The following is a 27,818-nucleotide window of genomic DNA, read 5'->3' as shown; positions in this document are numbered from 1 at the left end:
GGGCTCGGCAGCGGGGGGGGGCTTGGCCCGGGCTCGGCAGCGGGGGGGGGGCTTGGCCCGGGCTCGGCAGCGGGGGGGGGGCTTGGCCCGGGCTCGGCAGCGGGGGGGGGGCTTGGCCCGGGCTCGGCAGCGGGGGGGGGGGGTGCTTGGTCCGATCGCGGGGGCGGGGCTTGGTCCGATCGCGGGGGCGGGGCTTGGTCCGACGCGGCAGCGGGGCCGGGCCCACGTTTTGTGGAGGAAGAACGGCGGCGGTGCAGTAACTTCCTTCTTCTCTGAAGCGGGCACATTGCAAGTTCGGCGCACTATGCGGGAACTGAGTGAGCAGGTCGCGCTCATCGTGGAGCACCTGCTGGAGCAGGACTTCCTGGAGACGGACTGTGGCGACCCAGGTTGGAGGCACCTGGGGCCGGGCGGGAAGGGCGTTTGAGCGGCCTCCATTGCTGTGGGAGGGGGAATTTGGCCGCGGGGGGGTGGGGCGGTGGTGGGAGAGAGGTGTGCGATGAAGAAAGGGGATGCTGTGAGGGGGATGGATTCCGTGTGGTGGGCTGGAGGAAGAGGGGCTGTGATAGGGGAGGGACCTTGTCGTTTGGAGGGGGATGAGGGCGGCTATCGTGGGAGGAGGGACTGTGTGGGGTGGTGGAAGAGGGTCTGTAATGGGAGGAGGTGTCGCCATACTTGGGAATGTGGAGGAAGTGAAGATGATGGAGCAGGAGGTTTGAAGGCTCTTGCCCATCTAGTTTAAAAATCTTTGGGGGTCAGCGAGAGAGCGAGAGCATGAATAGAATTGTTATAAGATTAATAATGAAAGTAGGAGTCAACTGTTTTCCCTCCTCGTGCCGTTCATTATGATTACCTTTTAAACATCCCACTGCTTTCCCTTATCCCTGGATTCCCAGGTGTTAAATGGAACCATACAAAGGCAGTAATAAACCTCCGCCACTTTCCTGCGTGTACCATGTATTCCTTTGATTTCCTTCATAATTAAAAATTTGTCAAGGTCTATCGTGAATGTGCGCACTGCTGAGGTAGGGAATTACAAGCACCATGTAAGTGAAGGATTTTCTTTTCTCAGGCCTGAATGGCTTGTGCTTTGTTTCGCTGCACTGGGAATATATCAATTGGGAAACAGTTTGCTTATATCTGCTAAATTCAGGAGAGTACGGGTCTCTCCACCAACACTCTCCTTACTGAACAATTCCCCATTACAAGAATTGATCCAATAAACCTTTGGTTACACCCATCTTCTTCCTTGGGTAGGGAGACCAGGGCTGTACAGTGTGGCTTCACTCGGTCTCGTTAAAATTCCAGTAATACCTCCTGTTGAAAAATCTATTTACAATAAGGGTAACCAAGATATTGTGCTCCTTCCTCATTTCTTTCAGTACCTACAGGTTAACTTTCAGTGATTAAACCTCTCACTGTTTAATGATATGCTGCTTTTTTTCTACTTTATATTTCACCTATGTCCTTATTTGTTCACTGTACCTCTTAGAGCATCACTTTACAGCACCAGCGATCGCCAATTGGGTTTCATTTCCTGTTGGCACCTGCTCCTTGTCCATGGGGTTTTCCTCCGGGTGCCCTGGTTTCCTCCTACATTCCATAGATGGTTAAGGTTAGTTGTGGGCTAATTATGTTGGCGCTGGAAGCATTGTGACACTTGATGGCTGCCCTGCAAATCTTTGCTAATTTGATTTAACACAAAAGACACATTTGATTGTGTGTTTTCAGCTAACCTTTAATCCCTGCAATCCACACTGGGACCCAGGTTTCAATCATCAGCAAAATTTTTAACTTATCTCATGGAAATCATTGATGTAGGTTGTACACACCTGAAGTTCCAGCACTCTTCTCTTTGTCAAATACCTAGTCATAGTCTTCCAACTGAATATGATTACTTTCTTCCTCTTCTTTACTGTTCTTTAACCAGTCTCAATCCATGCCAGTATAGTACTCTAATTGCACTGTGATCATATTTGACATGTGGAACCTGAACATCCCAAAGTCACATACGTCTTCTCTTGAATTTGTTTCAGCTTCAGATGGGATCGTCTCTTCATAGCTGCAGTTTTGTGCAAGTAATAACAAAGAAATAAGAAAGCTTTTCAGGCAGAGTGAAGGGACAAGTTCCAAAGCAGAGCAAACAGCCCAATAACCTAGACTCCTATTTGTGCCAAATATGAATTGGCATGGAGTCAGATGATCTGAACATGCACCTTAACTCAAGGAAGTCTAAGGTTATGACTACTGGCAGCACAACCAATTTCAATCTCGATGGAGAGGAAATTGAAGTGGTGAAAGTTTCAACTTACTTGGATCAATGATTAATACCAAAGTGGTAAGCAGTCAGGAAATCCAACGAAGGATCACTCTTGGCAGAGTAGCCATTAAGGATTGAGAGAAGATCTGCAGGAACAAGAATCTATCTCTGCATACAAAGATTTTACTTATGCAGGTGATAGTGTTCTCAATGACATATGGTTGGGAAAGGAGGAGGATAGGAAGTGTATTGATGCCTTTGAAATGTAGTGCTAGAGAAAAATATCACACATCTTGTGGACCTCTCTCAGAACAATCAGTCCTCAACAACAGGGGTCCCCAACCTCAGGGCCGCGGACCAATACCAATCCGCGAAGAATGCAGCGGTGCAGCGGTATCCGGAGCACACCCAGCACATCCTTAAGTAAAAAGCCGAAATAAACAAGCTAATTGATTAGGTAATACACACAAAAAATGCTACCTGGCCTGCTGCGTTCACCAGCATTTTTTGTGTGTATTGCTTGAATTTCCGGCATCTGCAGATTCCCTCGTGTATGCATTTTTAATTAATTAGGTGCAGCCCAGATCAGAGGTGACACCTAATTAATTAGCTTGTTTATTTCGGCTTTTTTCTTAAAGATGTGCCGGGTGCGTTCCGGCTACCGCTGCACCACTGCATGCTTCGCGGATCGGTATTGGTGCGTGGCCCGGAGGTTGGGGACCACAGCTCAACAGGATCAAACCAAGTCTCTCTCAGCAGGACCAAATGACAAGACTCCGCCTGTTGTACTTTGGCATATTATGCGAAGAAACAGCTCCTTGGAAAAGGCTATTCTCCTCAGCATGGTGGAAGGACAACAGAAGAAAGGAAGGCCACCAATCGGATGGACACAATAAGGACAGCTTTACTGCAACGTGATCTACGCTGAGCTGCCTTTGCGTGTATCGAAACCCATTTAGGGCAACTATCCATAGGGTCGCCATGAGTCGACGACTTGATGGCACTTAACTAATCTGTACTGAGGACAGGATTAACTTTCATGGGATATGAGTGGGCCAGAAATAAGATGAACCACTTTTAGACTACAGAGAGTTGAAGATAAAAGTTGTGTCATATTGAGTGTTGACTAAGGTGGGCAGGGACTTTAAATTAAAGTGTGTGACAGTAGATGACCAACAGCAATGTTTAATATTTCATAAATATTAACAAGAAAGAAGTGCCTAACTAAAGGCATTAAGAGTAGTGTTAGAAAGAAAAGGCTGAATTATTTTGTGAATAACAATGGCAGGCTTAAAGATTAGAAAAACTTGAGAAACCAGCAAAGTATTGGGGGAAAAAACTTAAAAGGAGCAGATGTAATGAGAAACTAGGCTAAAAATGTGATAGCTGAGGAAGAAATAAAAGACAGTTGAAGGAGTTCCCATAAGTATGCACAAAAAAATAGCTGAAGCTGAATCCGAATTAAAAGTGAGGAATTTGCAGGGGTGCGAAATGTTGTTTATACACAATGAATACAAATCAAAAAATAAGAAATCGAGGGCGCACATTGTAAGCCTATTAACAGCTGATGTTAGCGGAGATCTTGGTCGCACAAGCATTAAAATTAAAATTCAGGTATTTATTAAAAGACTGGCATATTGGCCTTTTTTGCAGGAGGAATGGAATGCTTATCAATAGGTACATTTTGGCACAGCTATACAAGAATTTGGTGATATTGTTGGCCTCTGTATTTAAGGAAGAATATGATGGTCTTCGAGATTTTTCATGAGATCAAGGTTACCTTGAGCTTGCACTCTGCAGGAGTTCAGAAAAATAATAAATGATATTGCCGAACATGTAAGATCCTGAAGATAAAGTGAAAAGAACAGCAGATGATGCAAATCTGAAATAAAACAGAAAATGCTGGAACTGCTTCTCTCTGTTTACAGTTGCTTCATGATCTAACTACAGATGGTCCTCCGCATCCACGGATTCAACCAACTGTGGATCAAAAATATTGGCAAAAAAATTCCAGGAAGTTCCAAAAAGCAAAACTTGAATTTGCCGCGCGCTGAGCACTACGCTGAATCCACGCAAATGAAGTGATGTGTAGGCATACCCTGCTGTAGCCTCCCGCCATTTCACAGATCCTCAGTCTCTCTCCAGCACTCATTGTTTGAGTGTTGTTCGCCTCGCGTCTCGTTCGTTCGCTACTTGTGAGCGAGAGGAAGGAGTTTAAGGCTAGTAAGGGATGGCTGGCTGGCTATGTAAAGTGCTATAGCCTCAAGAACCTAAAGATCACAGGAGAATCGGCATCGGCTGGTGCCGAGGCGGCATCAGCGTTCCCAGAAGAGCTACGAACATGTACAGACTTTTTTTCTTGTCATTATTCCCAAAACAGTACAGTATAACAACTATTTACATTGTATTAGGTATTATAATTAATCTAGAGATGACTGAAAGTATACGTGAGGATATGCATAGATTATATGCAAATACTATGCCATTTTATATAAGGGACTTGAGCATCCGCGGATTTTGGTATCCGCGGGTGCCCTGGAACCAATCCCCCGCGGATGCCGAGGGACGATTGTATTTCCAGAATTTCCAGCTTTTCTTTAAGATACTGCCCATCTTGAAAGGTTAATATTGAGAGGATACTTGCTTCCTGGAGAATTTGGAATTGAGGTCTCAGGATAAGGTGCACCCTCTTTAAAATTGAAATGAAGAAGCACTTCTGTTAAAAAGCTGTGAATCCTCAATTTTCTACCCAGAACATTGAAGACCAAGATTGATGGACTTCTCGTTCTTAGGGAAATTGGCGAATTATAGGAACCAGGCAAGTATGTGAAAGTGAGATAAAGTGTGTCAAATAATGCAACAGGCTCAAGGGGACCAAATGGCCGCTGCATTTCTTGTGTCCTTATTGTACCCTGTATATGTGGCTAGGAATAACTGTGCAAGTTCCTGACTAGGATGCAGTAGATTGTGGTGTCACTATTTCTTGAGAACAGGCAAGTTTTGATTTGTGCAGCCATTCCTGCTTTCAAGAGGAAGTTTGTTATACTCTATGTTGAAGCAATGCACTTCAGATCTTAAAGATCTTCAAATGCTACCTCAAGTTTGAGTTGGTCTACAAAATGGAAAATATAGTTACTGAATGTTGCACTTTTCTAAGCAACTCCTTCCTTCCTTTATACAATGGACCTGGGAGAGACTGTGCTGTTTTTATTTGCATAGATGTGATGTGGATGTTTACAGTAGACACACAGATCTGGGCCTGCAGCCCAGCTGGCCCATGGAAGCGCGCAGCCACATCCATGCTAACCCCAGTGGTTTGGCCCGTAAACTTCTAAACTTTTCCATTCCATGTAGTTGTACAAGTGTCTTTCACAAGTTATTGTAGCTACCTCAGCCACTTCCTCTGGCAGCTGATACCACGTAGCTGCCGCTCTTTTTGTAAATAAAAAGGTACACCACAAATTCCTCTTAAATCTTTCCTCTCTCACCTTAACCCTACGCCCTCTAGTTCTTAATTCCCCAGCCTTGGAGGGAGGAGCGAGTGCTTTCATTCTATCTATGCCCCTCATGATTTTGTACAACTTTGTAGGATCTCCTGTACTCCAAGGAATAAAGTCGACTGTTCATAAGTCCTGCTGGAGTAAACCTTTTCAGCACTCTTTCCAGCTTAATAACATCTTTTCTATAGCAAGGCAGCCAAGACAGAACACAGTACTCCCAGTCAGCCTTGCCAGCATCTCGTACACTGCACCATGGCTTCCCAAATTTTATACTTAATGCTCAAGCTTCTGATGGCCACCATCCCAAAAGCTGCAATCTGTGACAACACGCACAAAACACTTGAGGAACTCAGCAAGTCAGGCAGCATCTGTGTTTTTTCTCTATCTGTGACTCCACTTTCAGTGAACTATAAACATTCTTCTCACTCATTCTGTTGTACAGCACTCCTAGGGCCTTGCCATTCACTGCGAAAATCTTGCCTAGGTTTAACCTTTCAAAATGCAGCATCTTGTACTTATCAGAATTAAGTTCAGGTTCAACATGAATACAGCCAAATGAAACAGCGTCCTCCAGGGCCAACCTGCAAAGCATGTAGCAGACTGCCCGGAGTATATATGGTGGTGTCTGTCTGTCTGTGCCCTTAACTCCTGGTGGAGTTGCTGGGACGCCATCATGACAAGCTCATTTGGTGTACTATTCGTACGGTGTGTCTTGGGCATCTGAAACCTGGCGGAGCCCCTCCCACTCCCTCTCCCACTCCCTCTCCCACTCCCTCTCCCTCTCCCTCTCCCTCTCCCTCTCCCTCTCCCTCTCCCTCTCCCTCTCCCTCTCCCTCTCCCTCTCCCTCTCCCTCTCCCTCTCCCTCTCCCTCTCCCTCTCCCTCTCCCTCTCCCTCTCCCTCTCCCTCTCCCTCTCCCTCTCCCTCTCCCTCTCCCTCTCCCTCTCCCTCTCCCTCTCCCTCTCCCTCTCCCTCTCCCTCTCCCTCTCCCTCTCCCTCTCCCTCTCCCTCTCCCTCTCCCTCTCCCTCTCCCTCTCCCTCTCCCTCTCCCTCTCCCTCTCCCTCTCCCTCTCCCTCTCCCTCTCCCTCTCCCTCTCCCTCTCCCTCTCCCTCTCCCTCTCCCTCTCCCTCTCCCTCTCCCTCTCCCTCTCCCTCTCCCTCTCCCTCTCCCTCTCCCTCTCCCTCTCCCTCTCCCTCTCCCTCTCCCTCTCCCTCTCCCTCTCCCTCTCCCTCTCCCTCTCCCTCTCCCTCTCCCTCTCCCTCTCCCTCTCCCTCTCCCTCTCCCTCTCCCTCTCCCTCTCCCTCTCCCTCTCCCTCTCCCTCTCCCTCTCCCTCTCCCTCTCCCTCTCCCTCTCCCTCTATACAGAACCAAGGAAAACATATATAGTCTAAGTCTCTGAATGGTTTGACTGTAGAATTCATGTTAAATTGGACTGGATTAGCCTGTCTGTCCACTGAGCGAACACCGGTGGGTGGGGGGTGATGCTTAGCAGAAATGGGAGGGGCCAGCTCACAACCCAGTGTAGCCCACCGAGGCTTTACCACACTGCCTCTGTGCCACCTCTCCTGGTTGGCTACAACAGGTGACTCGACAGCATGGCCCTTGTCTTTGCTACAAACAAGGGAATGCAGCTCCCCCCCGCCGTCAGTCTCATGAATGAACCACTGAACTGGACTTGTATTCTATTACTAATGTAAAACAGGGTCTTGCGATCACAATAAAAACGTCCAAGACAGTCACTTGCACCATGCACCATCCAAAGGTACACGAGAAGTCCAGATGACAACACAGCAATGATACCCAAGTCCAGCTCCATCCTTATATCAAGCAGCTTGGTGATGGGAAAGTCCTGCAGTACTTGATGTTCTTAGTATCTAGCAGAGTCTTTTGCGATTGTGGGGGGAAAAAAAAGAAAGACATGCAAGACAAAGCATCCCCCTTTGGTTGGACCCGGACAGGCCACTGAGGCAGAGCATATTATCATCTTACCAGAAGACTCTATTTACCATTCCTTGGTCCACTCACTCAGCTGATCAAGAGCAAGATCCCACACCCTGCACTTCCCATTTCTACCTCCTACCCAAGATCCACACACCTGCCTGTCCAGGTAGACCCATTGTCTCAGCTTGCTCCTGCCCCACCGAACTTATTTCTGCATACCCCGACACTGTTTTATACCCCCTTGTTCAATCCCTTCCTACCTATGTTCGTGACACTTCTCACGCTCTGAAACTTTTCAATGATTTTATTTTCACCATGGATGTCCAGTCCCTATATACTTCCATCCCCCATCAGGAAGGTCTCAAAGCTCTCTGCTTTTTGGATTCCAGACCTAATCATTTCCCCTCTACCACCACTCTGCTCCGTCTAGTGGAATTAGTCCTTACTCTTAATAATGTCTCCTTTGGCTCCTCCCACTTCCTCCAAACTAAAGGTGTAGCTATGGGCACCCGTATGGGTCCTAGCTATGCCTGCCTTTTTGTTGGCTTTGTGGAACAATCTATGTTCCAATCCTATTCTGGTATCTGTCCCCCACTTTTCCTTCGCTACATCGACGACTGCATTGGCGCTGCTTCCTGCACGCATGCTGAGCTCGTTAACTTTATTAACTTTGCCTCCAACTTTCACCCTGCCCTCAAGTTTACCTGGTCCATTTCTGACACCTCCCTCCCCTTTCTAGATCTTTCTGTCTCTATCTCTGGAGACAGCTTATCCACTGATGTCTACTATAAGCCTACTGACTCTCACAGCTATCTGGACTATTCCTCTTCTCACCCTATCTCTTGCAAAAATGCGATCCCCTTCTCGCAATTCCTCCGTTTCCGCCGCATCTGCTCTCAGGATGAGGCTTTTCATTCCAGGACGAAGGAGATGTCCTTTTTTAAAGAAAGGGGCTTCCCTTCCTCCATCATCAACTCTGCTCTCAAACACATCTCCCCCATTTTACACATCTCCCTCATTTTACGTACATCTGCTCTCACTCCATCCTCCCGCCACCCCACTAGGAATAGGAATAGGGTTCCCCTTGTCCTCACTAACCACCCCACCAGCTTCCGGGTCCAACATATAATTCTCCGTAACTTCCGCCACCTCCAGCACTAAGCACATCTTTCCCTCCCCCCCCCCCCCTTTCCGCAGGGATCGCTCCCTATACAACTCCCTTGTCCATTTGTCCCCACCCCCCCATCCCTTCCCACCGATCTCCCTCCTGGCACTTATCCTTGTAAGCGGAACAAGTGCTACACATGCCCTTGCACTTCCTCCCTTACCACCATTCAGGGCCCCAGACAGTCCTTCCAGGTGAGGCGACACTTCACTTGTGAGTCGGCTGGGGTGATATACTGCATCTGGTGCTCCCGGTGTGGCCTTCTATATATTGGCAAGACCCAACGCAGACTGGGTGATTGTTTCGCTGAACACCTACGCTCTGTTCGCCAGAGAAAGCAGGATCTTCCAGTGGCCACACATTTTAATTCCACGTCCCATTCCCATTCTGATATGTCTATCCATGGCCTCCTCTACTGTAAAGATGAAGCCACACTCAGGTTGGAGGAACAACACCTTATATTCCGTCTGGATAACCTCCAACCTGATGGCATGAACATTGACTTCTCTAACCTCCGCTGATGCCCCCTCGTACCCCCATCCATTATTTATTTATTTATATACACATTCTTTTTTTCTCTGTCTCCTTTTTCTCCCTCTATCCCTCTGACTATACCCCTTGCCCATCCTCTGGGTCCCCCCCCCCCCCCCCCTGTCTTTCTCCCTGGGCCTCCTGTTCTGTGATCCTCTCACATCCCTTTTGCCAATCACCTGTCCAGCTCTTGGCTCCATCCCTCCCCCTCCTGTCTTCTCCTATCGTTTTGGATCTCCCCCTCCCCCTCCCACTTTCAAATCTCTTACTAGCTCTTCTTTCAGTTAGTCCTGATGAAGGGTCTTGGCCCGAAATGTCGACTGTACCTCTTCCTAGAGCTGCTGCCTGGCCTGCTGTGTTCACCAGGAACTTCTGTGTGTGTTGCTCAAGATCCTCCTGTAGGTTTGATAATCTTCATTGTCTGTTATCATCATCATTATGCCCCATGTTGTATGACGTAGGTGATCATGGTCTTATAACCTTGACTGTTCTTGGTAAATTTTTCTGCAGAAGTGGTTTGCCATTGCCTTCTTCTGGGTAATGTCTTTACAAGATGGTGGGTACCAGCCATAATTATAGTCTTCAGAGATTGTTTGCCTGGTATCAGTGGTCACATAACCAGGAATTGTGTTATGTACCAGCTACTCATATGACTATCCACCACTTGCTTCATATGAACCTGATCGGGGGGCTAAGCAAGTGCCTACACCTTTCCCAAGGGTGACCTGCAGGCTGGCGGAGGGGAGGAACATCTTGACCTCCTTTGGTAGAGATGTTTCTCCACCTCTCCACTTTAATTATTCCACCTATACTTCCATCGTCTGCAAACTTTCTATTCGTGACTTGTATATTCTCATCGACATCCATGATATAGATGACAAGTAACAATGGGTCCAACACTGATGCAAGATATGTGCTAATCACGGTCCTTCAGTTTGAGAAACACTATCACCTTTGTTTTTTGCTGACAAGCCATTGTGTATCCATTAAGCAACTCTCCCTGAGTTTTATATCTTCTAACCAACAGCAGCTTAACATGTGGAACCTTACCAAAGGCCTTGTTAAATCTCATAAATCAAATCTATTGTCCTGCCAGCCCTAAATTTTGTGCTCACTTCATCAAACAGAATCAAGTTTGTAAGACATGATCTACCATGCACAAATCCATGCTGACTACCCAGTTGCAATTTATCCATCAAAACTCTAACTTACCTAACTATTGGCCAACAGTTCCCAGGGTTTTTCTTTGCTGTGCTTCTTAAAGGCAAAATATTTGTTATCTTTTATTCGGTTGTATAGCCCATTGGTGTACACTCTGCTCAGCCATGACTATGCAGCTCATCACTGACAATGATGAGATGGCCTACAGAGATGAGGTGGAAGAGTTTGAGATCTGATAGCAGACAAATAATCTCTTCCTCAATGTCAACAAGACAAAGGAGTTAATGACCAACTTCAGGAGAGCTCTCACCACTCACATCCTTCTGTACAACAGTGAAAACTGCGAGCAGTTTCAGATTCCAAAGAGCGCACATCTTGTGCAACCTCTCGTGGTCCCAGAACACATCCTACACAGTCAGGAAAGGTCACCAGCTCCTCTACTTTCTCAGCAGGCTAAAAAGAGCTGGACTATGTACATCTTTACTCATGTCATTCTACAGAAGTGTTGTAGTTTCCATACCATGCATCACTGAATGATATGGAAATTGTACTGCGGCAAACAGGAAGGCTCTATGCTAATGCATCACTGACATCAGCCCACCCGTCATCAAGGACGTTTATACTGAAAGGTGTCGAGAAAGGGCCATTAACACCATGAAGGATCCCACCCATTCTGCTTTAGATTTGAAAGTCTCTAAGGTACTACTCTCAACTACACAACTAGATAGTTGTTCCATGTGTCCACAACTCGCTCTGCAGTGAAATGCTTCCTGATGTTAGTCTGAAATCTCCCTGTGTCCTTGTTGATGGATTAATGTTGAACTAGCAGCTGGCATCCACCTTACTTTTACCCTCAATGATTTTGAACACTTCTGTCATGTCTCCTCTCATTCTATGTCTACTTCGGCTAAAAAGATTTAGTTCTTTCTTTATAACACATACCCTGCAGACCTGGAAAGAGTCCAGTCGCCCTTCTCGGAACACTCTCCAGTGCCTTCACGTCCCTCATAATATGGAGACCAAAATTGTACAAACTACTCAAGGTGTGGCCTCACAAACGCATTATACAGCTTAAGGAGATCGTTTCTAGATTTGACCTCCACTGAGTGCATTATGTAGTCCAATATTCTGTTAGCCTTCCTGATTGCTTCTGTGCATTGTCTAAATGTTGATAGTGATGAGTCTATCAGGACTTCCAAATCCTTTCTAACTCAAAGCCCCCCCCCCATTGTATATTTATATTTAATGTTTCTACTTCCAATATGTAATACTTTAAATTTACTTAGATTAAATTTCATCTGCCCACATCCTGATTTTGTTTAGATCTAACTGTATTGATTCTGCTGCCTGAATGTTGTCCGCCCATTCCTCTAATTTTGTGTCATTGCAAACTTTATTTGTTTATTTGTTAATGTGCTTATCCAAATTTTTAAAAAAAAAGCACCGACCCCAAAACTAATCCCTGCAGAACCCCACTTTTAACATCATCCAGGTGTGAAAATGATGCTCTCACCATAATTTGTTTTTTTGTTTTTAAGTCAATTCAGCACCCATTTGCACACCTTACCCTGAATCTCTACTTCCTGTAATTTGATTATTAACCTCTTGTGGGATACCTTGTCAAAAGCCTTCTGGAAGTCCAAGTAAACTGCTGTATTGTTATCAATTTTATAAAAACTGATAAAGGCAAGGCTAAAGCATTCATGGGTCTGCAATCATATAAAGACCAGATCTGCCACAACAGGCAGGATTTCCCATGTGTCTGACCACCCATTTTAATTCTGCTTTCCATTCCCGTTCGGTTCATGGCCACCTCTGTTGTCACGATGAGGCCACACTCAGCTGAAGCAGAAGCATCTCATTTCATCTGGGTAGCCTCCAACGTGATGGCATGAACATTGATTTCTCTAACTTCCAGTAATTTCTCACCCACTCCCCTTCTCTCTTTTCCATTCCGCATTCCGGCACCAGTCTTATCTCTTCCCTTCTTACCTGCCCATCACCTCCTCCTGGTGCCCCCCCCTCCTTCCCCTTCTCCTATGGTCCACTAACCTCTCCTGTCAGATTCCTTCTTCAGCCTTTACCTTTTCCACCTATCACCTCCCAGCTTCTCACTTCATACCCCAACCACACCCAGCTACCTTGCCCCTCATCTGGCATCACCTATCACCTTCTAGCTCATACTTCTTCCCCTTCTCCTCCTCCCCCCCCCCCCCAATTTGGATTCTAGCCCCCTTCTTTTCCAGTCATGATGAAGGGTCTTGGCTTGAAATGTCGACTTTTTATTCGCCTTCATAGATGCTGCCTGACCTAATGAGTTCCTCTAGTGTTTTTTTTGTTGCTTTGGATTTCCAGCATTTACAGAATCTCTTGTGCTTAACACGCAATACTACCTTATTCTGGAGTAATTGACTGCCGTGATAAATTGGTTCCTGACACAACACATTGAAATCAATCCCCTTCTTGATGAGGAGAGGATGTATTCATTTCTCTTGTTCATTTCTGTTTTTTTGTGTGTTGCAGGGGATGAAGAGGTTCTCAAGGTAGCTCAGTGTCTACGGAGGCTTGGAGATGAATACAATCAAATAATTCAGCCACATGTGAAAAATCTTCAACCCAAGTTGCGTGAGCTGGCAAAGGATCAGGTATGTAGTTATTAAAGTAGCATACAGAACCTTAGAATATGCAGAAACTTTAATGTGTTGCATAATTCAAACTAAGCAGCCAACACCTTAGTTTAGACAACACATCACTTGCCAGCTGATAGGTTTATGTGGCAATCATTCACCAGCATTAACAATGTGATAATTATCCTGTTTTCTATAGTACAGGTGAACTGGGGGGAAAACGATCAAGAGTTTGTCAATTTTCAATCGCTGTCACTATTAATGAGTTAACAGCTCATTGGAGGGAGATGATCTAAAAGGAATGTTTTGATGTTGAAGCCAATGGTGGTACAGTCAAGAATGTGCTACACAAAGCAAATTTACCATTCCTTTAACTATGTTACTGATCTGTAATCAATAGATTTAATAAGTGAAATTTGAATCTTCAGAAAGACATCATTCGTAAAGGTAGCCTGTAGAACCTTAAGAAATTAGCAAATTTCTATGAGATATCCTTGTTCTTCCAAATTTCAGAGATTACAGAAGTAAACAGAATTGTCGAAGGCACTCAGGTAGTGTTTGATGTTTTAGATCGAAAACCCTATATGCTAACAAAGAACAGAAATACGAGAAAATCTGCAGACGCTGGAAATCCAGAGCAACATGCACACAAAGTGCAGGAGGAGCTCAACAGGTCAGGGAGCATCTGTGGAAAAGAGTGACAGTCGTCATTTTGAGCCTAGACCCTTCATAGGGGCTCAGCCCAGAATGTCATCTGTTTGCTCTTTTCCATAGATGCTGCCTGCCCTGCTGTGTGTGATGCAGGACAGTGTCCTGGGCATAGGCAACTTTAACTGCTTCATCAGTTACCTTTATTCCATCACGGAGTCAGGAATGGAGATGTTGATACATTGTCAAGCAGTTGCATTTGAACATTATCTGCAGCTCCACTTAAGTTTGTCACAAACTTGATTTAGAAATGAATCCCTGGTCCTTCTACATTACCAGGGCTTAATCCTTGAACTCCCTGTTCAGTGGCACTGAGAAAAAAAACTCACTTGCACTTCCTCAAGGAGAATTAGATGGGGCAATTAATACTGGTCTCTTGATGCCTAGATCCCTGAGGTAAATGAAAAGCCCACCAATCCTCCAGTCATATCTATTTTTTTCAACCATGTTCCTTAAACAAAACTCGCCCTACAACACTTCCCTTGCAGAGAATCTATACCTCTTCTTTGTCGGCAGTACACACTACATTCATTCCCAGTTCTCCTTGAGGTGTATTTTCTCTCTCTATGCCTCATACAGGCACTCGCTGTCATTATCACCCCATTTTTAAACATGTATTCCCCTTTCCTTCTCATCTAGCTCTAGCCATCTAGTATCCTAGCCATCCAGCTGCAGCTTCTAACAGGCAATGTCAAGGAATTGGAACTGGATGAACTCCAGACCGTTCAAGGTGCTGAGGGGTTAATAGAGAGGACATACAGAGAGGTAGTTACACCCAAGGTACACAGTTACGTACAGATTACACAGGCAACTGGGTGACTGGCAAGAGGAGGAAATGGAATAGGCAGCCAAGGCAGAATAGCCCTGTGGCCATTCCCCTCAACAACAGGTATACTGCTTCGGACACTTTTGGGAGGGATGACATAGTAGAAGAAAGCCAAAGCAGTCAGGTCTCTCGCACTGAGTCTGGCTCTGGTTCAAAACGTGAGGGGGAAGAAGACGTGTGTAGTAGTGATAGGGGTTCTATAGTTAGAGGAGTAGTCAGAAGATTCTGTAGACGTGAAAGAGACTCCCAGATGAAATGTTGCCTCCTGGGTGCCAGGGTCAAGAGTTGAGTCCATAGCATTCTAAAGAGCAAGACAGAGCAACTGGAATTCATAGTAGATACTGGCACCAATAACATAGGTTGGAAAAGGGAGGAGGTCCTGAAGAGAGAATTCAGGGCGTTACATTGAAAGCTGAAAAGCAGGACATCCAGGCTAGTAATCTCTGGATTGCTGCCTGTGCCACGTGCCAGTGAGAGAAAGATTGGGATGATTTAACAGATGAATGTGTGGCTGAAGAATTGGTGCGGGGGGGGGGTTCAGATTTTGGGATCATTGGGATCTCTTCTGGAGAAGGTATGATCTGAACAAAAAGAATGGATTATACCTGAACCTGAGGGAGAAACAATATTCTTGCTTCGGCTGGTTTGCTCGAACTGTTGGGGGCAGGGTTATAAACTAATTTGGCGGTGGGATGGGCCAGAGTGATAGGGCTGAGGATGGGGCAGTTGGTATACAACCAGATGTAGTGTATAGTGAGACTGAGGAAGGATGGGCAAATTGATGTCAGTAGGGTGAGTTGAAGTGTAAACATGGACCCAAAATCAAAAAGGGGGGTGAAAACAGGACTGGAGGTGTTATTTGAATGTATGCAGTATGCGGAGTAAGTTAGATGATCGTGTAGTACGGATAAAGATTGGTAGGTAAGATGCGGGCATCACTGAGCCATGGTTGAAAGAAGATCATAGTTGGAAGCTTAACATCCAAGGATACACATTGTATCAAAAGGGCAGGCAGGTAGGCAGAGGGGGTGGGGTGGCTTTATTGGTAAAAAAAAAGAAATCAAATCCTTAGAAAGAGGTGACTTATAAAATTCTTGTGGGTAGTTAAGAAGCTGCAGGGGTAAAAATACCCTGATGGGAATTGTATACAGGCCTCCAAACAGTAGCTAGTATGTGAGCTACAAATTAGAACAGGGCATAGAGAAAGCTTGTCAAAAGGGTAATATTACGATAATCATAGGGGATTTCAGTATGTAGGTGGATTGGGAAAATCAGGTTGTTGCTGGATCCCAAAAGATAAAATGCCTACAAGATGGGTTTTTAGAGCAGCTTGTGGTTGAGCACCCTAGGGAAAAGGCAATTCTGGATTTGGTGTTGTGAAATGAACTAGATTTGAGGAGCTTAAGGTAAAGGAACTTTTAGGAGACAGTGATAATAATGATAGAATTCACCCTGCAGTTTGAGAGGGAGAAGTTAAACTCAGATATATCAGTATTATAGTGAAGTAAAATGAATTACAGAGGCATGAGAGAGTAGCTGGCTAAAGTTGATTGGAAGGGGAAACAATCAAGAATGATGGCAGAACAGCAGTGGCTGGAGCTTCTGGGAGCAATTTGGAAGGTGCAGGATAGATACATCCCAAAGATGAAGTGGTATTCTAAAGGGAGGATGTCACAAGTATGGCTGACAAGGGAAATCAAAGATAAGGTAAAAGCAAAAGAGGTGCTTGTTACGAGATGGCATGTGATAACATTAAGGTAGGCTAGCCAATAATATAAAAGAGGTTTATTCAGCTATATATAGAGCAAAAGAGAGGTGAGAATGGATATCAGATCACTGGAAAGGGACTGTGGGAGAGGTAGCTATTGGGACAAACAAACGATGGACTAATTTATTAAGTATTTTGCGTCAGTCTTCACTGTGGAAGAGACTAGCAGAATGCCAGTAATTTGAGAGTATCGGGGGCAGAAGTGAGTGTAGATGCTGTTACTAAGGAGAAAGTGGGAAGCTGAAAGGTCTTAAGGTAAGTAAGTCACCTGGATCAGATGGGCTACACTCCAGGATTCTGAGAGGTAGCTGAAGAGATTGTGGTGGCATTAGTAATGATCTTTCAAGAAACGCTAGATTCTGGAATGGTTCCAGAGGACAGAAAAATTTCAAATGTCACTCTGCTTTTAAAGAAGGAAGGGAGGCAAAAGAAAGGAAATTATAGACCAATTAGCCTGACTTCAGTGGTTGGTAAGATGTTGGAGTCCATTATTAAGGATGATTGTTAGGGTTACTTAGCGGCGCATGAAAAATAGGCCAAATTCGGTTTCCTTAAGGGAAAATCTTGCTTGAAAAGTCTGTTGGGATTATTTGAGGCAATAACAAGCAGGATAGACAAAGGAGTATTAGTAGGTGTTGTATTCTTGGATTCTTAGAAGGCCTTTAATAAGGTGCTGCACATGAGGATTCTTAAAAAGATAAGAGCCCATGGTATTACAGGAAAGATGCTCAATGGATTGATTGACTGGCAGGAGGCAAATCGTGTGAATAAAGAGGGATCTTTCTGGTTGGCCAGTGGTGAGTAGCGGTGTACCACAGGGGTCGGTGTTGGGACCACTTCTTTTCATGCTATATATCAATGGCTTTATGGCCAAGTTTCCGGATGATATGAAGATAGATGCAGATGGTGTTGAGGAACTAGGCATCTGCAAAAAGACTTAGACTGAGAGGAAAAATGTAGTGGCAGATGGAATCTAGTGTAGAGAAGTGCATGGACTATTTTCTAAATGGGGAGAAAAATGCAAAATCAGTGATGCAAAGAGACTTGAGACTCGATCAAGATTCCCTAAAGGTTAACTTGTAGGTTTGGTCTGTGATGAGGAAGCTGCATTGGTCGCATTCGTTTCGAGAGGTCTAGAATGAAAAAAACAATGATGTAATGCTGAGGCTTTATAAGAGATTGTTTAGACCACACTTGGGAGTGTTGTGAGCACTTAACTAAGAAAAGATGTGCTGCATTGGAAAGCATCCAGATGCAGAGGAAGTTCACAAGAATGATTCGGGAATGAAAGGGTTAACGTGTGTGTTTGATGGCTCTGGGCCTGTACTTGCTGTATTTTAGAAGAATGAGGGGGATCTCATTGAAACCTATGGAATATTGAAAAGCCAGGACAGAGTGGATGTGGAGAGGGTGTTTCCTATAATGGGGGAGTCTAGGACACAGTCTCAGAATAGGAGATCCATTTAGAACAGAGATGAGAAAAAAATCTCTGCAGCGAGTGTAATGAATCTGTGGAATTTTTTGCCACAGGCAGCTTTGGAGACCAAGTCATTGCGTGTATTTAAAGCGGAGGTTAATAGATTCTTGATTAATCGGGGCATCAAAGAGATAAATCAGCCACAATGGAACGGCGGAGCAGATTTGATGGGCCCAATGTCCTAATTCTGCTCCTGTATCTTGTGGTCTCTGGCTGATGTAGCTCAGTCCCAATTGAATTTGGCAGTCTTTTTTCCCATCCCCAGGTAATAATGGTGTCCTCTGCATCCCGAGCACTCTTCTAGATTTGTAACTGAGGTAACTAATCTTTAAAATATTATGAATAACTTCAATGGATGGTAGTCTCCAACTGTAGAGTAATGGTTTCTGGATGAGATGTGAAGTGCAAAGAGATATAACAAGTAGGTTGTTACTGCCTATATAGTGATATGTTGTCATTTATAGCACTTGCCTAACTTTATGGAACTTGGTTGCGAGCTCCTTGTATGGTTTCAGCACTTTATTCCATTCAGTGGGATGAGGGTGAAAGAAGTTTGCTGTTCTAATCACATAGGAGGAAAGAAATCATGAAAATCCAAAAAGAAACTGTAGGTATTTCCAGAGGAGATAGTAGAGGTACTTAATGAGTACTTTGCTTCAGTATTCACTAGGGAAAACTACCTTGGAGATTGTAGGGATGACTTACAGTGGATTGAAAAGCTTGGGCATGTAGATATTAAGAAAGAGGATGTGCTGGAGCTTTTGGAAAGCATCAAGTTGGATAAGTCGCCGGGACCAGACAAGGTGTACCCCAGGCTACTGTGTGAGGCAAGGAGGGAGATTGCTGAGCCTCTGGTGATGATCTTTGTATCCTCAATGGGGACGGGAGAGTTTCGGGGGGATTGGAGGTTTGCAGATGTTGTTCCCTTATTCAAGAAAGGGAGTAGAGATAGCCCAGGAAATTATAGATCAGTGAGTCTTACTTCAGTGGTTGGTAAGTTGATGGAGAAAATCCTGAGAGGCAGGATTTATGAACATTTGGAGAGGCATAATATGATTAGGAATAGTCAGCATGGCTTTGTCAAAGGCAGATTGTGCGTTACGAGCCTGATTGAAGTTTTTGAGGATGTGATTAAACATATTGTTGAAGGTAGAGCCATAGATGTAGTGTAAATGGTTTCAGCAAGGCATTTGACAAGGTACCCCATGCAAGGCTTATTGAGAAAGTAAGGAGGCATGGGATCCAAGGGGACATTGCTTTGTGGATCCAGAACTGGCTTGCCCAGAGAAGGCAAAGAGTGGTTGTAGATGGGTCATATTCTGCATGGAGGTCGGTGACCAGTGGTGTGCCTCAGGGATCTGTTCCGAGACCCCTTCTCTTCATGATTTTTATAAATGATCTGGATGAGGAAGAGGAGTGATGGGTTAGTAAATTTTGCTGATGACACAAAGATTGGGGGTGTTGTGGATAGTGTGGAGAGCTGTCAGAGGTTACAGCGGGACATTGATAGGAAGCAAAACTGGGCTGAGGAGTGGCAGATGGAGTTCAACCCAGATCAGTGTGAGGTGGTTCATTTTGGTCGGTCAGATATTGATGGTCAGGCTCTTGTGGAGGATCAGAGTGATCTTGGGGTCTGAGTCCATAGGACAGTCAAAGCTGCTGCGCAGGTTGACTCTGTGGTTAAGAAAGCATATGGTGCAATGGCCTTCATCAGTCGTGGGATTGAGTTTGGGAACCGCAAGGTAATGTTGCAGCTATACAGGACCCTGGTCAGACCCCACTTGGAGTACTGTGCTTAGTTCTGGTTGCCTCACTATAGGAAGGATGTGGAAACCATAGGAGGGGTGCAGAGGAGACTTACAAGTATGTTGCCTGGATTGGGGAGCATGTCTTATGAGAATAGGTTGAGTGAACTCGGCCTTTTTTTCCTTGTAGTGACAGAGGATGAGAGGGGACCTGTTAGAGGTGTATAAGATGATGAGAGGCTTTTTCCCAGGGCTGAAATGGCTAGCACGAGAGGGCACAGTTTTAAAATGCTTGAAGTAGCTACAGAGATGTCAGGGGTGAGTTTTTTTATGCAGAGTGGTGAGAGGGTGGAATGGGCTGCTGGCAACAGTGCTGGAGGTGGATACGATAGGGTCTTTTAGAAGACTCCTGGGCAGGTACATGAAGCTCAGAAAAATAGAGGGCTATGGGTAACACCAGGTAATTTCTCAGGAAGGGACATGTTCGGCACAGCTTTGTGGCTCGAAGTGCTATATTGTGCTGTAGGTTTTCTGTGTTTCTCTGTTGGAAATCTAAAATAAAAATGATGGAAATATTCAACAGCTCAGTCAGTATATCTGGAAAGGTGAGCATTGCTATTGTCACAATATTGGTGAAAAAATGTTGATTTAACATTACATGAATGTTCTAATTTACAGTTCAGACAATAGAGGAGGAACCCAATTACTACAGTTCCATAATTCAGGTCCCATTTCCATCATTCTTTTTCAATTTCTCTCTCTCTTGTTCCTATTCTTCCTTACTCAAGAAGACTGTTATAGTTTATTTATGAGGAAAACAAAATTTCAAACGGGGAAAAGAAATAAATACTGAAGATGTGTCAAAACGCACTTGGTAAAATACAGTGCTTATCTAAATGAGGACAACTGTTCAGAAATGGAATGGCTTCTGAAAGGTAAAGAAATTGGATATCTAGAATGGCATGTGCTGAGTTGCAATTCTGTTTAATAATTGTTTTACATTAAAAATTGTATTATTTTTACAAGGCTTCTGAAGTGTTTTCGGGGATGGTGACTGGGCTATGCAGCACCCCTGAACTGCAGGCACAGGCTCAACAGTTGGGTCCTGAGATAAATCTCCTTGGAATTGCTATCGTTGTGGGAATGAACATTTCTAAGGAAATGCCTGAATTGCTTCCTACAGTCAAAGTTGCGTTGACAAACTTTATCAATACAAAGCTGCTGCCATGGATTCAAAGTTCAGGAGGATGGGTAAGCATCATGCCTAACATTACAATAGCGATTGAAAATTCAAGCAGATAGCTGCCTCCTCTGCCCCCCCCCCCCTCCCCCACCCCCGGTTCTTTGTTTGTCCTCTCCATCGGTCATCTACTCCAGCTGTACCCATCCCCTACCTGGCTCAACCTGCCTACCTCTCTCGATCCACCAATCACCCAGTCTCACTCTCTGATTATACTGGAAATCTCCCCTCTGCATTTTTGGTCCTGATGCAGATGTGCAGATGTTGTTTGACCCACTGAGTTACTCCAGCAGCTTGTTGTTACAGATTACTTTTCAGGAAAGCTAATTCACCAGAGCAATACTGTACTTCACCCTTTTCTTCTTTACTTTATATTACAATGCAACTTTGCCATGAGCTTTTGTTGAAGGGTTAAGTCCTTTTCCAGAAATGAGCTTAAGATCTGAGCAATACCTTACTAACATTGTTGTAGTTGCTTAAATATGCCTTTCAACCAGATCCCTCTGGTAGATATTCAAGGTTCCATAGGAAGCAGTGTTCTTCTGGTGTCCTGCTTAATGTTTATCACTTGGCTATTATCCTTAAAATATGTTTTCTATTATCTTGTGCATAAACAGGCTACAGTATGACAATAAAACACATCTGTAGCAAGGATGTAAGAAGTGGCCAAGATTGTTTAGATGCCAACTGATTGTTTTGAAAAAAAAAATTAAATCATTGTGAAGTGCTTTGGGATATGTCACCCTACACAACTATAACTTATCAGTGGACAGAATTGGAATCTCACCTGCATTAGATACAGAACAAGATAACATGTACCTTCCTCTTAATGAGGGTTGTGTTCTGTTAATGTTCTAATTGGTATGGGGAGGGTGCTACAGCCATTTAAATGCTACATTAAACCTGTATTGTACAGGAAGGAGGGACAAAATTCAATTAGTAATTTCTAATGGCTTTTCACTCTTAAGATATTTGGAAGCAATCAGCACCTATACCAAAGCAAGAAATATGTATTTAAGGGCTAGAACAAGAGCAATAAAGTTGTTCATTCCTAATCAGTTGGATAAGAATACTATAGAAAGAGCAGAGATTGACTTGTGTATTGTGTTTTGTGTATGAGATTTGAAAAATGAAGTGCAGCCAGTTGTGTCATTTGGCAGGTTTGAGATCACGAGAGCTTGTGGATTGTGAGCCTGAGGTTTGAAAAGCAAGCAGGGCCAGTAGTGACATTTAGTGGCTTGAGATTGCGAGAGAAGTTGACTTGTTGTGAGTGCGAGATTTAAAAAAGCGAGCGGGGTCAGTTGGGATTTCCAGTAGGCTTGAGATGGCTGGATATTCAGGCACTTGGCAAGGTAAAAATCAATTGGGTTTAAGCAGATCAACAAATGTGAGGATAGTATCAAAACTGAGGGTGAACAGAGAGGATGGCTATCAAAGCTTGCAGTGGGATCTGGATCAAGTGGAAAAATGGCAGGTGGAACTTAGTGCAAGTCTGGGGTGTTGCACTTTGGGAGGACTAACCAGGGTAAGACTTATGCAGTGAACGGTAAGCCACTAAGGAGTGTAGTAGAACAGAGGGATTTGGGAATACAGATCTATAATTCCTTGAAATAGTGTCACGGGTAGATAGGGTGCTTTTGGCACATTGGCCTTGATGAATCAAAGTAATGAGTACAGGAGCTGGGATGTTATGTTGAAGTTGATAAGATGTAGGTGGGGCCTAATGTCGAGTATTCTGTGCAGTTCTGCTTACCTACCTACAGGGAGATGTCAATAAAATGGAAGGAGTAGAGAAAATCTATGTTGCCGGGCCTTGAAGACTTGCTCTGTACTACTAGCTGGGCCAAAGGGACTGTTTTTATGCTGAGGTACTCTGACTATAGATTAATTGTAGATGTTTGGCAGTTTGTGTGAAGATTCTTGTGCTGTAGTTGTATAATCAATAGGATTAATCTTAGACATTGTGTTACAGTTAGTGAATATAGCAGACTGCAGAAACATAGAATAGTGAAATTAATTTTGGAATGATGCAGAGCTGAAGGGAGTGAGTGGGATAGTGTGTTAAATGTGGATTATGAAAAGCAATGGGGTTAGTTTAAAACTGAATTCTAGACCTAGTCCATGGTAGTTGAGGCGCAATTGCTGGTGATCAAGCAATTAAGTTTTGTGCCATGTAAACCAGAATCTGAGGACACATACCTTGGAGTCAGAGACTGGACTCGATTTGAAAAGGAGAACAGAGATCTGCAGATTTGAAAATAATACAATTTTAACATTGAAATTATGCAAGCACAAGGGTTATGTTCTGAAGAGGATTTACTGTGAGAGAGAACGTGATTGGATAGCAGTGTTTTAGGAGGCTGGTGAACACAAGAATGGTGGTTACTGGATTAGTATAGAGGCAACAGTGGCATGTACTGAGAGTCCAGCAGTAGGTGAGCTGAGCAAAGGTAAGACTTTTATGTAATCTAAGTTCCTATTTAAAGTACGAGATTGAAAATACAGCTGATCAAATATGATATCACAATTGCAAATTCTATGATTTCAGTTTTTACATTGTTATCAGAAAGTGGAATGGAGTTGTTGGCTGAACAGAGACAAAAGACGGTATTTTCAGTGTTTCCAATACTAGGGAAAATTTGCATTCTTCAATTCCAGATGTCTGGCAGTTTGATCATTTGGAGATGGTGGAATTTGAGATCTGTTGTCTGATAAAGTTGGACATAATCAGTAGGGGAAGCTTTTGGATGAGAAATAGTTGCAGGGTGGGGACAGCAAGGGTGAATCTTTGGTGTATGGTGGGTGTGGGAATACTAAAGACAGTGATTTCTTTACCCTTGCTGGGATCATTGTTCGTAACTTTCTGGATAGGTAGCTTCCTGACTTGAATAGATGAAGGGAATAACACATCCTATTGCAAATGGCTGCAACCACATGAAAAGGAACACAAGAAATGATTCCTTTCACTATTACCACATAGGATATAATTTTCTACTTTATGTTTCAGTATTGTGCCATGTGCAGAATGTTATCTGAAAACATTCCAAGTGGAATTAATGATACGGCTATCTACAAAGGAGCTGTTTCCTGAAAGGCTGGCCTTTAATTTTGAAACTATGCCCTAAAAGTCCCATTTTGCCAAATCCTTTGAATTCTCTTTGGTATTTTGAAACTGTTGACTACATTACCCATAATCCTCATCAGATTTTTTTACATGATGTGAAATGATGAGAAATTTGCTGTGTTGCAGCACTAGAACAGTGCACAGACATAATCTAAAATTACAAAAACAAATAATGCAAAAAAAAAGGTAGCATTCATGGGTTCCTGGACCATTCAGAGATCTGATGGCAGAGGGGAAGAAACTATTCCTAAATCGTTGAGCATGGGTCTTGAGGCTCTTGTACCTCATCTGACGATAGTAACCAGGAGAGCATGTGACAGATGGTGATGATGGATGTCACCTTCTTGGGGCACTGCCTCTTGACGATGTCCTCAATAGTGGGCAGGGTCAGAAAACCTAAATTGCAGAAGAAACACTGCATTTTGTTTTATCCCCTGGGATTGGAGAAAGGGAGCCCGAATCTAAACTATATATGTTCATGAGCATCCTTTCTTTTGTTTCCATTTCAGGAGAAGATCTTATGACCTGTAGACACATTCTTGGAGGCTGGAAGAAGAGCCAAGATTGGTGAAGTTAGTGCATTTAAAAACACATTCCAAACACAATTTCATGGGGGCTGCAGTACATTCTAAATCGTTGAGTGCCATTTCCCCTTCTAATATATCAGAGTAACATGATTGCCAATCCTTGTACACTGATAGGGAGTAGGTAGACCAATGAAGATTGAGACTATTTTGTCCACTTTGCAACAGTGATGGCTTCCTTTCTTTATATAGAGCAATGTATTCATGCTGTACACAAGAGCTGGAGTGAAAAACAAATCAAGGTGTCTCACAAACTGTAAATACAGGTGGTAGGAAAATTTGTAACTCGTCTTAGCTTCTATTCACATGGACCTATGAAACAGATCAAACTAATGTTTGAACCAGTTGACTGACTAATATAAAGAATGAGCTTTCAATTTGTTTTCAAATTCTTAAATGCAGTTTTTAAAAATATATTTTTAGGTTACTAAGTGTTAGTTCCCAGGCTTGGACATCAGATAATTGGAAAATTCCACAATTTAAAAAAAAAAAAAAAATATCAGCATCTGAATCAAACTTTTCGAATATCACAAAGGACTAGCCACCATGACCAAAATCAATGATGGTATTAAATTCACATAGTTTCTCAAGCTAATTAATAAAAAAAACCTGACTGCTGTAGATGCTGGGAATAACCAACAATTTGGGTGATATCGATGGAAAGAGAAACCCGTAACAGTTTGAATTTATAAATGTTGAACAGCAATTCTAATACTGGATCATTGTCCTGAACTTTTGCTGTTTCTGTCACCACAGATGCTGTCTGAACAGTTGAGTAATCATTACTAAATTGAACCTGCCAGGCTAACGGGATGAGTTTTCCTAAAACCATCTAAATAGCCCCATTTTCTGATACAGCAATGAACTTGATTAGTTCATCAGCTTGTCTAAACTGGGACAACATTGACTTGGAACTAATTGCAAATTCATCACTGATATTCATCCAGAGCAGCAATATGCCACGTTGCCTGGTCCATGCAAACTGTTGTACTAAGGCTCTCCAATCATTTTTCTATAGCCTACGAGTTTAAAAATTGCACCTTGTGCCTTTGTTTCTACACACAAATGTTAAAGTTTGTCTTTCACCCTGCCTCTCAGCACCAATATTTAATTACTGTAAATCCAGTATGCTGTTGCTATGTCAGCCAACTGCCTTTTTTGATGAGAATTTACAGAGATATCACAAGGGAATCTTTCAGATTATTTTTTTTACAAAAACTATATAAATTGTATCTTGCGTTTTAATGTCAGTTCTGACTGACATTGTGCACTTGCATATTTATAGAAGAATTCCAGATACTTTGGTTTATGGAAGATTAAAGAAACTCCAATCTGATGCAAGATCAGCTTGTTATGTGTGCTCTTTAGTCTTTTTGATGATCTTGTCACAATTCACAAGCATTCTGCTTGTTTTGTAGGGTACAAATGGGAAGATATTGGTTAAAAATAGTATTTTACTGAGCATTTTGCACACATTGCAGGATAACTGTTTACTTATCATCTTTAACATAATACAATCATGCTTTAAACCATTTGTGCAGACCTATGATTAAGAATGTATTTCTGTAAATTTTATTGTGCATTCCCATTATTAGACTGAAAACTGTTGGCTTTAATAAAATGTAGCTGGATTGTGCTTGTGCTCATTTTGCCTAAATTGAAACTTTGAAATAAAATGGTTTTCATTCAGTTTACACAATTCAGACATTAAGTTGATGTTGTTCCTTTAAGTAATGGGTGTAAGAGCCCTTGCATATGTTGGTGAGTGGGTGATTTTAAGCCACTTTTTTCATTAGATTGTGTTACATACACAATACTGCTTAGGTGGAATATTCCACAATTTTGACTGCAGTGAAGGGAGAGAAACTGGAAAATGTTTACAGTTCCACAGTGATCTTGTAGTGAAAACAGTTTTTCAATTGCTGCTACAATCTTGAGTTACTGCAGCACGTTTGCAGGGGCTGTACACAATGGCAACATTATCAGTGATGGAAGGTGAAGAACTATAACCTTACACTGCACTCAACCAGGCAAATGGAGAACATTTATGTACAAACAAGAGAAATCTGCGGATGCTGTAAATCCAAGCAAAACACAAACAAACACAAGCGTGCGCGCGCATGACTGCTGGGCAGAAATTTTGACACTTTATCTTGTAATATCACAACATTGGGTGAACTAATTCCATTGTGGAATAAGGTGTTGCACAATAATGGCTGAACTAGGCAGGTTAGATACCCCACAATATCTTTGAGTGCTGATAGAGTTGAGTGCGGATAAGGCGATAAAAGAAATGTTGAGGAATTCTAAATTCACGTCTTCTCTGAAGGTAACCCTGCTGGTGAAATATGCTAATGCCTTATATACAGCCAAGCTGTTTCACAAGTAATAAATGAAAATCTACAGCAAAATTTAACATCTTTACAAAAGTGCAAAGGTTATGTATTAAATTTTTGTCATTTTTCCTTTACAGGTATAAATTAGTTAAAACAATTAGTAAGAAAGGGCTGCCACTGGCGAGTGTGTAAAATTTGTTTCAGTAGTGCTCAGGACTGAGAAGTCACTTTAATATAAATAAGATGCCGCAGCAGTCTTGGAAACATGAACATTATTATCTAATAAAACTGTTCTCATGATGTGCTCTCGTTGAAGATTTGAGCATGATTACAACTATAAAGATTAAGCACTAGCAGTGATATGTGGACATTAGAATGTCATACTTCACATTTGTAGAAGCAGTAAACACAGATCTTTCCTGCCCTTGATACTCTGTACTGTTTGTTTCGTGGTAACTGATCTCTGATTCGTACAAAAAATACTGTTATCTACTATGTCAAAATTTTCCAATTCTTGCATTTAATCTAGATTCTGGGCCGCAGAACTACTTTTCTGTGCAAACTACTGCTTACTTATGGATGGATTTACATTTAAGTCCGAATATTGCACTTAGAGACAAACAACAAAACTGAAATGAAACATGGCTGAGATTCAGTTCTTCTCCTTGACTTTTCTTATTCTTGCTTGGTTTTTCACTTCTCCCGCAGCACGCACACACCAGCGTCACAGCGTTGAGTTCCCATTGAAGTTACTATATCCCAGCTGTCAATAACTGGGTCATAATACTCGATACTGCTCAGCAAAGAATTCCCGTCATACCTGTC

The 27,818-nt window shown here is 43.2% G+C and overlaps 2 protein-coding genes across 5 annotated transcripts in view; one reads left to right on the top strand and one right to left on the bottom strand.

Annotated features, from left to right (window-relative positions):
* Positions 1-203: 203 nt before the first annotated feature.
* Positions 204-26,331, top strand: LOC140195235 (bcl-2-like protein 15). The gene is made up of 4 exons (XM_072253241.1): positions 204-389; positions 13,082-13,203; positions 20,736-20,960; positions 24,583-26,331. The coding sequence occupies exons 1-4, from the start codon at positions 305-307 to the stop codon at positions 24,595-24,597; spliced, it is 447 nt and encodes a 148-aa protein (XP_072109342.1). The 5' UTR covers positions 204-304; the 3' UTR covers positions 24,598-26,331.
* The window catches only part of klhl12 (kelch-like family member 12), a 128,030-nt gene continuing 125,352 nt past the window's right edge, over positions 25,141-27,818 (bottom strand). For all 4 annotated transcript variants that reach the window (XM_072253237.1, XM_072253240.1, XM_072253238.1 and 1 more), the window contains exon 13: positions 25,141-27,813. In XM_072253237.1, coding sequence (XP_072109338.1) covers positions 27,687-27,813 — 127 coding nt within the window. In that variant the 3' untranslated portion in view covers positions 25,141-27,686. The remainder of the gene's footprint in view (positions 27,814-27,818) is intronic.

The sequence above is a fragment of the Mobula birostris genome, chromosome 3 (genome assembly GCF_030028105.1).
Source record: "Mobula birostris isolate sMobBir1 chromosome 3, sMobBir1.hap1, whole genome shotgun sequence".
NCBI lineage: Eukaryota > Metazoa > Chordata > Chondrichthyes > Myliobatiformes > Myliobatidae > Mobula > Mobula birostris.
This window is presented reverse-complemented; position numbering and strand designations above follow the sequence as displayed.

What these genes read in the sequence shown, in the direction of transcription:
- LOC140195235 (XM_072253241.1), top strand. Translation starts at nt 305, where the DNA reads ATGCGGGAACTGAGTGAGCAGGTCGCGCTCATCGTGGAGCACCTGCTG. An exon ending in GACGGACTGTGGCGACCCAG is followed by an intron (nt 390 to 13,081) that starts GTTGGAGGCACC and finishes TGTGTGTTGCAG; the next exon opens with GGGATGAAGAGGTTCTCAAG. An exon ending in GTGAGCTGGCAAAGGATCAG is followed by an intron (nt 13,204 to 20,735) that starts GTATGTAGTTAT and finishes TATTTTTACAAG; the next exon opens with GCTTCTGAAGTGTTTTCGGG.